We start from the raw sequence: 12,882 nt of genomic DNA, 5'->3' as shown, positions 1-12,882 counted from the left end.
CGGAGAGAGAGAGAATAATAAATGATAACAAGGTACAGCGTCCTTCAGAACCTCCCGAGCAATCTCACTCTTGAATTCAGGTGTAAGGAAACACAACTGGAGAAGATGCAGGGAAGGACTCCAAATATGATCAAAAGTCTAGAAAGCACCTATTGAAAAAACAAACACTTGGGCTTGGTTAGCCTTACAGAACGAAGGCTGAAAAGAAATCTACAATTTTGGTCTATGCACACTGCAGGGGGCAAAGGGGAAAACAAGGAAATAAAAGGAAAAGATTCAACTTATCCTACAACTGGGTATGAAGAAATGCGTAAACACTAGTGTTAGTAATATCTAGGCACATATCATCAGTGTGTTAGCAAGGTATTGCAGCAGAGTTAAGGTAGAAATCAAAAGGAGTTAGTTTTCAGAGCAAAAGAGGTTTCTGTTTTTTAGACTCAAGTTTGCTTAGGAAAAAAAATTATGCGTGCATCTGCTTCTATAGTATACTAAGCCTGGTAAATGGTTAGGTCCTTTCCCTACTGTTTATATACCTAAAATATAAGCACCTGTAACCATTTAAAGACACTAATCAGGTAAAGCTTATAGATACAGCTCCAACCAAATACATTTGTAAAAACCAGTTCCACAGCAATACACAGCAAAATTAAAGGATAATAAAATATTGCAACTCAGATTTTTGGCAAACATTTTATAATTTTTATATAAAAATCTCAGTAAGAAACCAAGCAGAATATCTGACGGAAACATCTGCCTTACAACAAGTTCAAAAAAACCTCACAAAAGAAAAAGTGAAAAAAAAAGAAAAAAAAAGTAAAATCCCCCCCAAATCTTTTTTAATTATAAAGCAGAATATCAACAAAACACTTAAAATAATCTCAGATTGTTTGGCAACTCATCACATCATAACAAGAGACACATTTGATCATAAGAAAAGTTTAACTTTATATACAACTTCACTTGAACATTTGCTCTTACCAGAGTTAATATACATTAAAAAAAGATTCTGGCAACAATACCAGGTTCTATTTTTAATACCTGCGTATAAAATGTAACATAAAATGCTGAAGCCCTATAGTTAGGAGAAGTGACATTTGCTTTCAATGGGTCCCTCTGCTGAAAAAGACAAATACTGAAAGAACAGGTGTTTAGTTGCAAAATGAAACTGTCTCATTTCAGGGTAGTGTTGGCGGACTGTGAATAAATCTAACCTAATACTATTTATTTCTTGAGGTTGGTAGTAAATTCACAAGTGAAAATATAATCTAGGAAGATTACATTTTAAATTTTATACTTTGTCACAAATGTGAACAGAAAGGAGCCAAGTCCCTTTCACTATGCTAAACTACTTTAACGCATGCGAGAAAATATACTTTACCAACTGTCTGAGCATATTTTAGAGAACTTCAGGTTTTAAGACAGCCCTGGGGGAGCGGAGGGGAAGTTTCCTACTGACATCTGCATAGAATGTAAAATATATAATTAAAAAAACCTAAGGTATATACTAAAGTTTACAGAACAATGCTTTCCATATAATAAATAAAATGTCCATCATTGATTAGATTCATACACAGAGTAAAATACAACCTATTTTTACAAGTTTATATACAAAGTGTATTAGCAGGCCCAGGGGTGCCTCATGGGTTGGAAGCATCTGCATTAGCATGTCACATTGGGAAACCCCAACTTTCCAAGTCAGTGATAAAATATATAACTACTTTGTTTTTCATTCAGATACAAAGTAAACTTATATTTCATCTGAAATAAATGTACATAATATTCTGTATAAACAATAGTTTATAAAGCTGTTTAAAATGTAACTTAAAAGTACTGCATTGTTTAACTTAGACCTCTGAAACAAGCACGTGCAAATCCCTTTGCTTTAAAAAAAATAGAAGCACAGATGTTTTTTTTTCTTTTTTTTCTTTTGACTCTTCCATGAACAGTACTAGCTGGTAAAGATTATCGTTTTGCTTTCTTCACTGGTGTCTCCTCTGTTTTCTGCTGGCCTTTCCTCCGTACCACTGTCGGGCTGTCTTCCCTTTTACGCTTGGTACACTGCACCTTTAACCTGAAAAACATTATTAATAATTATTTAACAATGGTAGGACCTGTAAAACAAAAAGGGTGGTCAGTCACAACCCTGGTCAGAGGATGCAATTGTCCATCTCTGATGAATTACCTGGATATATTATCTAAAAGCTTATACTAAAACATTATATACCAGCAGAGACCATAGGGAGACCCTGCACTCTCCCATCATGTCTTAGCAGGGTACCACATCCTAATTCTGTATGTTGGAGAGTGCTCCAGATGTAGACTCTGAGGCTAGAGCTCTCCTCCTTCCTCCTCTTTCTCTTGGAAAGACTTGTGGATTGTTAACAGAATATAATGAACTACATTATCTTGTACTCTGTCTCACAAAGACAGAACAGCAGCAACAGTGGCTTGTCTCACATACACAAGAGGGAGTAAAGGGCAGCCATCATGTACCCTTATCTCTAAGCATCCGTATATAAACCCACCATGTTTCAGCTGCAATCAATTAGAAGTGTGGCTTCAACTCTTGGCCATTCATAACCATGTGAAGAAATTAACATGAGGGGAACTGTGACAGCTGATCAGTGCATGATACACATGTTCCTGAGGTTCAGTTTGAAGACACTGCCACTTTCCAGAGTGGATGACAACTAAACGTACTTGGCACATAGCCTATTTTACAGGTAAACTACAAGATGAACAGCAACCGTGCCTCACATTTATTACTCCCTTGGCATTTTATACTGGGATCTCAACTTTAGAAAGTGTACAAGGGAAGGACGGAAAGGGAAATATTTTCAAAACTCGATATAGGGACTTTCAGAGCTTCTCCTCTTTTATCAGCTGATCTTAGAAAGATCTGACACATTAGAATCATGTCATCGTATGTTGCTTTAACCTGAATTACAGCTGCTCTTCCTGCCATTCAGGAAAGAGTCACAGCTCAAGTTAAAATACTGTATAACAGCATTTTCAGATTCTCCCAAGAGGTTTTTGAGGACTGAGAGAAAAAAATTCTAGTCTTCAAAATGTTAGGAAGTGAAGAAAAAGAAAAAACGTAAACAGAAGAAAATCCTTTAAAAGCTTTTATATATCACAAGAGGAGAGAACAGCGCGAAGCTAGACTGCTGTTCAGATTCTGAGGCAGTATATCACATATAAGGAAAGGATCAATGTAGTGGTTTCCAAAACAAATAACAGAAGTGGATTCAACTTTAATACTTACTGTGTCAATGGAGGAGATTTATTAATTTTTGTATCACTTGGTGATCTTTTTTTTGCTGCTAGGTTCTGTCGTTTTCTAGGAGAAACTGAACTTGGACTGCTGCCTTTAGAAGTTGCACGTGTGGTTGGCTTGCTGGGCTGCTTTCTGTAATACAAAAGAATGATGAATGTATATATAACAAAATGCTTTTACCAAGTCACTTTCTTCTTGCATTCCAAGTGCAGAAAATTAAGACTGCACAGTATTTGCAACACGTAAATCAAAGTTGCCAAAAGAAACAGTGAAGAAAAAAATTTGCATGCTTCGAGACACAAACTGCAATGCCAAGCTGTGTATTTTCAAATCAAATGCAGAATCAAAAGGCTACTTTACTGACTACAGTCAGTCTTTAACTAAATAAAAATCTTAGCTCCAAATCTGCAATAATTCTGGTACATAAGTGCCCATGTTTGAAAAGAATAGCTTGTAGCAGCAGCAGCAGAACAAAAGAAGCAAAGGCAAACAGGCTGCAGAAGAAAAGAGAATTTGCTTATCCAGCATAAAGAACTCGTCTTAGCTTCAGTATCCACCAGTTCAGAAACATGAAAAACTGGTTACTGGTGATCAGCTTCATAGTTTGGAAAACAGGTTACTTAAGTCAGAAAAACTGATAATCCAACAATACTGCAGATGAAGAAGCAGCCTCTTCCACAGAATTATTCCCAAATGATACTTATAAAATGCAGACTGTTTGCAGCACCTTAAGATAGAGATGCTTTGTTACAGTCAGAGCTAAAAGATAGCACTGGAAAGCTGAGACACAAAATAAACGCACACATCTGTAAGTCAAAAAGCAGATGCTTCCACAAGCAATTAGAATGAAAACACTAGTTTCTAAAATTTCATTACAATTTAGTGGTAAACCTTCACAATTTTTATTTAAATAAAGACTACGTAACTATTTTCTGATTCAGCTCTGAAATTATGAATTCAAGAGCATACTGTGAATAGTGCTTCCAATAAGCCCCAAAGGCTAACATATAATATTATATCCTTAGGAACGAAGTAAATCCAGTGATTTCACAGAAATCTCACGACGAACATAAAAACCAAAGCCCGGACTCCAAATCTGTTATGAAAGGCAGCAACATAAATTAAAACTTCCCAAAGCTGCTATCTTTCTTTCTTTCCATAACAGAGTCAAGAGGATGAGCTCTATTACAATTCAGTTTGCCTACAAAAAGGCAGACCTAGGCTAAGGGAGACGAACGGCTTCTTGAAAACAGAACTCTCGCTATCACACTAGTCTTTTGCAGCAAGATTGCCTTCTGGGCTTGCAGATCACCATACTGGAAACGAAATCCTCCAGTGCTGCAGATTCAGATATTAACTTGGATAATATTTGGAAAAAGAAACGGTCATTGAAAATTACACTTTCACCTTGTTCCAACTCCAAATATCAAATGGTCAACTGCACAGTCAAGTCAGAGGTCCCTTTTTATCTAACAGAACCGAGTGCCCTTAGACACAACTTCTGAGAAATCACTAGGATGAAGACTGCGAACAGGACCAATTCTTACCTTCTGACATATTCAAGTACATCTTTTGAGACCCTAACAGTTTCCTGCCTCCCCTTTTGTCTCTATATCTCTAGAAGAATGGTACTAGAACCAAAATTATTTGGGAAGCTCTCATCAATTTAAAAATAAAATAAAAAGAACAACCCAAAAACACACATCAAAACCCCCACAAGAAACAAAAAACCCCAAACAAACCCCACAACAACTGAGAACAATGTAGAAACCCCCCTGCTATTGGTGTCTCTACACGCAGTTACCTTTGAGCCTCTAATCTTGTGGCTGATCTAGTTGTGGCCCCAGAATGTGCTTCATCGTCTTCCTCACCATCTTCTTCCTCACCTTCCTCCTGCTCTTTTAGTTCATCTTCAGAAGACGTTAATTTCCGACGTTTTCTTTCTGGCTCCAGTGTTTCTGTCCATGTAAAATTTTACACATGTGCTATAATTTTCCAAAAGCCCTCCAAAAGGATATGGACACTTAGTTTAGAAAAAGTATTCTATTCACAAATCCCATTTTAAGTAAGTAATTTTCCATTTCCTTTATCCTTCAACATTTTTAATTCACACTTGTTTGACTTAATCTTGCTAACACATTCACCATGGTTTACTTATGCAGCTCATAGCCAGAATTCATAGAAAATTCATGAGGTTTTATAGAAGCATCTGGGATGTAGCAATTCTGACATGAGATTACAGCAATTTACACATATTTACATAATATTTATACTAGCTGTAACTCAATGATTTTTCCTCAAGAAAGGAAAATTGAATAAAGCTTATCTTGTTGCTATTAGTAAACCGAAAGGCACAGTAGTATCTTCTCATTCTGTCAGCAATAGCACAGTTTCATGTTTTTACCAGTTTCCTCTGACTGAACCAGAGAACGCCTGGGCTTTCTTCCTCTTTTACGCACAATCATTTCTGCTTTCTCAGCTTCATCTTCCTGACAAAATAAAATGGAAGCAAATAAGACAAGAACAATTTCATTTAAATAGAAGACAGTCATTTTTCATTACATACTGCTTACAAACTTACAAATGAAAATCGTTGCACTTACATTTGTTGTGTCTTTCTTATTAGATATGTCTGCACCTAAAAAGAAAGAACAAAACTTAATCCTGAACTTCAAATCTTTTGCCAATCAGTTTAAAAAGGAGTTCTTTCAAACTGCCAACTTTGCATAAACATCACAGAAGTTCAGAAAACATTTAAAGTCTATCTAATTTAGAATATGGCTTTGTTGTATTTTGTTATATACAGAGACTGGGACAATGATTAATTTTTTTTTAAAGTAGTAAGGCTTTATATGACTGACATTAATTATTGCTTTGTTGCATATGCTGTTTTAATGGAAAAGCAAAAGTTACTTACCCCTTTTAACTACTGTTAACCAATTACAGAATGACAGAAAAATTTAGCTTAGAAAGGGCCTCTGAAGGTCATCTAGTCCAACCTCCTGTTCAAAGCATGGCTAAATTAATGAATCTGATCATACTGATGAAGATCACGTTCAATCCAATTTTGAAAATCTGTGAGAACACGGTCTCTCCAGGCAATCTGTTCTAGCGCTTAACTATGCCCGTGGTGAAGCACCAACATGGCTGTAGCTCAAAAAGACAATAGTTAAAACCCACCTAATACCTGGTACACAAATTACGCAACCTTCTCTGTTGAAGTACTTCTTATTTCCAATTCAGTACTTCTTACAGACTGCCCTGTGCATGTTAAAACGCATTTATAAACCTACAACACATGTCTCTGGCCTCTCTCAGTGGTGGATGCTTACCACTTCTACCCTGACTAACTCTATGATAAGAAAGATTATTTTACAAAGCTTGAGCTTTGTCAAACGGAATTATCTGCAACACTGCAAGGATAAAAATCCTTAGGAACAGAAGGAGCGAAGCAACTTAAACAAAAGCAAGTTTTTATACCTTTTTTCCCCTGCCATAAAATTGTTGCCTATTTTTGTTTTCTGAAAGCTACACAAGAGACAACACAAACTAAACCCATCACCAATCAGACTGATAGAACAAACAGAAGAATGTCAATGCAACGGCTCAAAAATAGACCTCAAAGAGCAGAAACATACTAAAATTCACACACAAGTTTTTTGGAGTTTCTCTGTCAAGGTTATGGCGAAAAACCTTTTACACAAAAGCAAATGAAATAAAACGCAAAGATGTCTAACTATTCAATAAAGAAACGCAATCAAACACTGGACTGTCCACTGTATTAAGTGGACATTAAGTGTATTAAGTATTTTACACAAAATACATCTAACATACAACCAATATTTACTATTTCTGTTGTGTTCAAAAGACAGATACTTTAAAATTCTGGTACTTTTTGGCAAATTTGTAGCAAAATGGCTTTTGATAGAGGAATACTCCATGTAAGTACAAGACATGCCTTTCTTAACAGACACAACCCTCTTTAGAATATGAAAATGCCTCAAGACAAGTATAAAAATAACAAGCTATAGTATTTAAATATCTTACTAACTTTACAGCAGCAACCACTGATTAGCACAAAATAACTTTAGTTTCAAGTTCAGTGTCAGTATTACAAGAGAATGCTGCCTTCAGAAACCAGATAGATCTTAAGTGCATGAGTTGTACTGACTGAAAAGAAACTCTCTGCTGCCCACTCTATATGCGAGTCTGTCCCTGTTGCAAACCCTTGCGTGGAACACCCAGAAATTACCAGAATAAGTGAACTGCACAGAGGGATTCCACTTTGTTTTCTTTTCATTGCAGGGGTTTTCAACCCCTTTTCTCATATGAATGCTAACATAGGATGAAAAGCTTAACAGTGTATTTCATCCACTTTATACACTCTCCTTAATATCACTATGACATCAACAGCCTTTTACCTGAAAACCAAAGTGTTACTTAACAGACTAAATCAAGCTTTAAGTACACAGGCAGGTGTCTGTCCTTTTGAATAAAAAGCAAGCCAGAATGCACTTTTACATCTTTCTCACGTTCTTGTCTGTTCTCTTTGCAGCTGATAGAAACCAAGTACCACACAGCCAGCTAACCCTCCAGCAGGAATTTTGGAGCATACGGATTAAAGCTGACATCTTAACAAATGCGGAGAAAATAGGAAACAGTCCATATGTGCAGTGCAGCCAGATTAGTATCTCTGCAGAAACCTGAGCTTTTGGAAACTCCAGAAGATTTGTTTTGAAGACTTGTTTTCTCAGATTTGTTGCATGAATGTTTGTATTTGTTTACAAAGCATTTTTTAACCTGCCTTTCAGGTTCGTCCACTTCCTTTAAAGTATATTTTATGAATGCCCATAATTAAAAAGAAACATTGAAACAACCAGTGCAGTTTAGACTCCATGCATGCGAAAAATTAGCTATGTCACCTAAAATTCACCAAGGTTTGACCTCTTACAAATCACAGATGCTTGAATGGGAGAGAGAAATAGGAAAGTATCTCACTTTATTTTTTGAATAGTTTGAAGCACTAGAAGTACATTTCTGAGTAAAGTGAAGCGGTCATCTTACGGCACTTGTGAAAGGGGAAAGAAATACCCCCCAACTAAGCTCTTTGGACACATATCCACAGATAATCCAATTAACTTAACAAAGTTTGAAATTTTAAAACAGTTAATGTAATACGTATGAAAGAAAATAAGCAGAAATGGAAAACAGTCACTAAGAACGAGTTTCGTGGGGCACCTACCTACCTCTGAAGCTCTGCCATGTGCCTATGTATACAAACAAATTATTTAGTATATTTTGCAATGCATTATTCAGCACTTCACAGTGCTGCTGCATCTTTGAAATAAGTTCTGCTCTTTTTTAAAGTAAAACTCAGTAGGAATTATGGACAAGTCTTCACTGTTCTGTTTACTCCTACGTTTTCACACGTTGATAATACTGACTGCCAGAGATGATGTTTAGGAAGGACCCATGTGATTTTCTTGAAAACCGTCTTCTATTTCTTCCATCTTTTGTTTTATTTGTTAAAGTAGGTATCATTTGCTTACCTGTTTGAGGTGTTTTTCCTCTACTTGCAAAGATGGGAAACTGCAGCTGAAAAAAAAAAAAGTTGTTTTTTTAATTTAAAGAAAGTCAGAAAAATCCAGGATTGTAGTACATAAACACTGAAGCTTGCTCTCATTCATAGTAGAACTTATCTGCAAATTTAGAAATCATATCAGTTCCAGTAACCTAATTGACACTAAAGTCATTGCAATAAAAGACACGAAGGTAAAAGCAGTTTCACTCAACCACACTTCTTAAAACTTAATTATCAACAATACAAAAAAAGTTCAGTGCAGTCACTTTATGTAATCATCACACATACAGATTTGCAGAATTATAAATCGTGAGAATCTTGGATTTACTCTGAATGTAGAAAGAGCTATGTATAATTACATAATCTCCTATGATGACCGTCCAAAAAAAATCCCGTTGCTTTCATCACTGAACACCACCACTAGGACGTCTACGCTTCCTTTGAACTAGCAACATGTTCTCCAAGCAGCCTAGGGGAAACTGTCATGCAAAGATAACAGCTCACCTTACAGAACCCTTATCTCAGATGGAGGGGAGATATTGCTCCTCCTGGAGCCAGCCTATAACTGACTGACACACCAATCAGTCAGCACTAAGAGGTACAGGACCTTTAAAATAGTCAAACTAGAACAAGATGATTCTGTTCCAGTACTAAGGGTGTCAAGGTATATTTATTTTGAGGGGGATTTTAGATTTAGAATTAAATTAGATTTAATTCTTACTTAAAAAAAAACCAACCACCACCCCACAAAAAAATCAAAACAAAACAAAAAAACCAAACACTAAGAAACACACCAGTTCAAATTAGATTTCATTAAATTAATATTGTAGAAAGAAAAAAATCGATTAGGAAAGATTAGGAATTCTGAAACAAAACTCCAGCAGATCTGTAGAAGGGACAGGACTCAAATGGCTGCCTGAAAAGCTGCAGGGACAGAACAAGCAGGGAGGAGAACTCCTGCTATCTGTAGCCCTGGGAAATTCCCAAGACTTCTGACACCCACGCCAGCTGGCACAGCACCAGGCAAGCCGACAGAAAACATGAGTTTCAATACAACTTCATTTTTAAAATCACCACTTTTCTATGCAATAACTCTGATTCTGACATACAGGAATTCCAAAGAGAGGAGCCTTCCACCAGAAGAAATCCAACTAGTTGTACTCCACAAGTATGCCTGATCCATTACTACCCTGTGCTGTAATCCAACTGGATTACAGAAACACTCCCAACAGGATACTTTCTTCGCGGTCCATGTACTTCATGTGGGTTAAGAAATTAAGATATTGTTGAGTTTTAAAAGACAGAGGTATGTTTCATGAGCTCTTAAGTTATTAACCAGCATGTGTCTAATCTTTTGAAGGAACCGTACACATTGTAATATAGATAATACAACTGCATTACACAATACTTTATTTTACAGATATTAAGAGTTACTATGAGCTATTATTAAGATAGGTTCAGTAGAGAAAAAATAATAATCTCAAGTTTTCAAAGCAAAGTCACACTCAATCTTCAGGCCAAAATGACTCTCAGCACAAATTAAAGACACGTGTGCACATGATCAGAATTGCACCCTGCATACAAGTATATTGCTAGCCAGTGTAACACTTAGATTTGAATTAAGTATGTTGTACTAAGATTGATTCTGTTCGGTTATTTGCAGTGTTAATAATATAGAATTAATAGTATAATTTGCTTACAAAGTTCAGTTGTATTATTAATACTATTAATACCATTAATAATTTTGATTTGCTTAGACTGAAGTCAATTATCAAGTTTTCCATAAGATGTTTCTGACATACTGCTAACTGTTAAACAGATAAATGGCTCTTGAATCACTGTGTTTAAACGCACCCAAACAAAATAAAGGCACTTACATTCCCAGTGCTCATATCAGCTTTTGACTCCCCACCTGAGGGAAGAAATACGAATTCAGAACTTGAATGTCACTATTTTCCTTGTTTTTCCACACAGGTTATTATGAACTACTTACCACCAGGCTGTACAGCTTCAAGAGGGTATTTACGAGGCCTTCCTCTTTTCCGTTTCACTATTACAGGCTGATTTTCCTATTAGAAATACAGGACAAATATACTTTTGTTACTGTAACTGACATTTAGCATTTGAGCAGTATAATACAAAGACTGCTGCTGTCTTTATAATGAGATAGTAGCAGAGGTAGTGCTTGTCAGTTTAAAAACAGAGATGAGGCAGGTTTCATAGGAAGAGACACTGCCTGTTATGAAATCCATTGATAAAGCTGAAAAGAAACAAGACAACTCCCAATTATACAAAGTTGTCCACGGCTGGCCTCAGGCACAAAGCATGCCTGAGACCACAGTACCTTCTGTCCCCTTCCCCGCAACAACTCTCAGTTGGTCTCACAAATGCTGCTGGCTTACCCTATATATCCCAACACATCTTTTTAGCCTTAGGAAAACTCCAAACTTTGTATCTCGTGAGCCCCTTCTCCCAATGCCATACAGCACGGGCTACATCTTAAAACAGTTGAGCAAGTGCTATTAAACAGTTGATATTCCAGTTATCCCGATATACAGATCGGTGACATTCTCTATATAAACAGGGCCTTTAGTAAGAAAGGCCCCTTACTTTGAAAGACAACTTTAAGTAATGAATATGGTCAGAGGTTCGGATCACAAAGATCCCCAATCTCAGACCACAAAATCCCCACTAATAGACTTTCTCCTATTTACAAGGGAACAAGGTCTCATTCAGCATTTACTGACGTCTAGCGACGTCTCCCCCCCTGCAATGGTTCTTGGTGACTCAAGCCTTGAGTGAACAAATGTAACAATTTGTTCTTTAAGCTTTCTTCCACTTCCAAATTAGAGACAAAAAAAGCAAACAACAAAACCTAACATCATTATGAGAACTGTGTCCATTTCTAGGGATCAGCAACAATTTTAATCTCTATTGTTCAGACATCTGTTTACAGCCACCACTGCAGAATATCACAAGTATATGCCTAAGAGATAACATAGAGAGTTTTAAAATCGTTGAGTGATAATATTTTTCTAAAGCCGAGTCATACTTGCTAGTGACTAAACTGCCCACATCTTAATTACCAGGTTTTCAGAAAACATGATTTCTATACAATGCAACTCCATAGAATTGCTTTCTATACAATTTATAAGTTCTATTAAATGCAGGAAGGGGAATTATTTCTAATTCAATAATTAGCCATTGATGTCTTCTGGTCTACGAGTATATACTTTGTGACACAGAACTACACGAGTCTTTGGCACTTTACAGTACCAAATAAATTTTCACACCCAATTCTGTGTTGGTGAAGTCAAAGCTTTAGTACTTATTTTCAGTCTGAACCTGCATTATCTCAGTTAGTTAACATGAATAAGACCACTCACCTCTGGAGAATTTTCATTTGATTCTAGACCGTGCTTTTCCTTTTCAGGAATGTCCAGAGATATTTCCTGTTCGATGGTAAATTCATCTTCATACATACAAAAAAAAAAAGCAAGAAGAGAAAAACTGTACACCTTTATTTTATTAGGCAAAGAAAAAGGTACAAGCCCCAATCTCTGCACTGAAAGCATTATTTAATTCCGTAGCTCAAAATTCCCTAAAAACATCCATCAGAAATTAGTGCTATTTGCCTTGTAGCGACAATATATTGGTCTGTCAGAATGCTTCCCTAACACAAGATGAGTTAGACAGATCTTCTAATTTAAGGTAAAAACAAAAGCTCAGGAGTGTGACCCACTGTAAAATGGCAAGACAAATACAAGCCACTGTTGAATTTTCTCCCACGTTCCATGAAACAGGAAGCTGAGGAGACAAGCTCACTGAAGAACGGTTTCAGACTTGCCAACATGCTCATTGCAGAGACAAAACTATTAATAGGTCAAACTACCATTGGGGAAGATACTCACACTGTTCACACAAAGACAGACTGAAGTTACATCAAAGACAACATTAGCACTGTGAACACATCATTTTTTATTATTTATTTTAGCACAATTAATAAGTCAACTATGACAGTGCA

General features: G+C 36.4%; 1 protein-coding gene across 2 annotated transcripts in view; it reads right to left on the bottom strand.

Annotated features, from left to right (window-relative positions):
* Positions 1 to 667: 667 nt before the first annotated feature.
* The window catches only part of BOD1L1 (biorientation of chromosomes in cell division 1 like 1), a 37,099-nt gene continuing 24,884 nt past the window's right edge, over positions 668 to 12,882 (bottom strand). Inside the window, exons 17-25 of one of the 2 annotated variants that reach the window (XM_054202249.1) lie at positions 12,245 to 12,330; positions 10,852 to 10,927; positions 10,736 to 10,770; positions 8,827 to 8,872; positions 5,881 to 5,915; positions 5,682 to 5,766; positions 5,082 to 5,235; positions 3,266 to 3,409; positions 668 to 2,071 (exon numbers count right to left, since the gene is read on the bottom strand). In XM_054202249.1, coding sequence (XP_054058224.1) covers positions 1,963 to 2,071; positions 3,266 to 3,409; positions 5,082 to 5,235; positions 5,682 to 5,766; positions 5,881 to 5,915; positions 8,827 to 8,872; positions 10,736 to 10,770; positions 10,852 to 10,927; positions 12,245 to 12,330 — 770 coding nt within the window. In that variant the 3' untranslated portion in view covers positions 668 to 1,962. Of the gene's footprint in view, positions 2,072 to 3,265; positions 3,410 to 5,081; positions 5,282 to 5,681; positions 5,767 to 5,880; positions 5,916 to 8,826; positions 8,873 to 10,735; positions 10,771 to 10,851; positions 10,928 to 12,244; positions 12,331 to 12,882 lie in introns of those variants that run through there. The other variant, XR_008466539.1, reaches the window with a different exon arrangement.

This window comes from Rissa tridactyla, chromosome 5, assembly GCF_028500815.1.
Source record: "Rissa tridactyla isolate bRisTri1 chromosome 5, bRisTri1.patW.cur.20221130, whole genome shotgun sequence".
NCBI lineage: Eukaryota > Metazoa > Chordata > Aves > Charadriiformes > Laridae > Rissa > Rissa tridactyla.
Note: the sequence above shows the minus strand (reverse complement) of the source record. Positions and strands in the feature narration are given on the sequence as shown.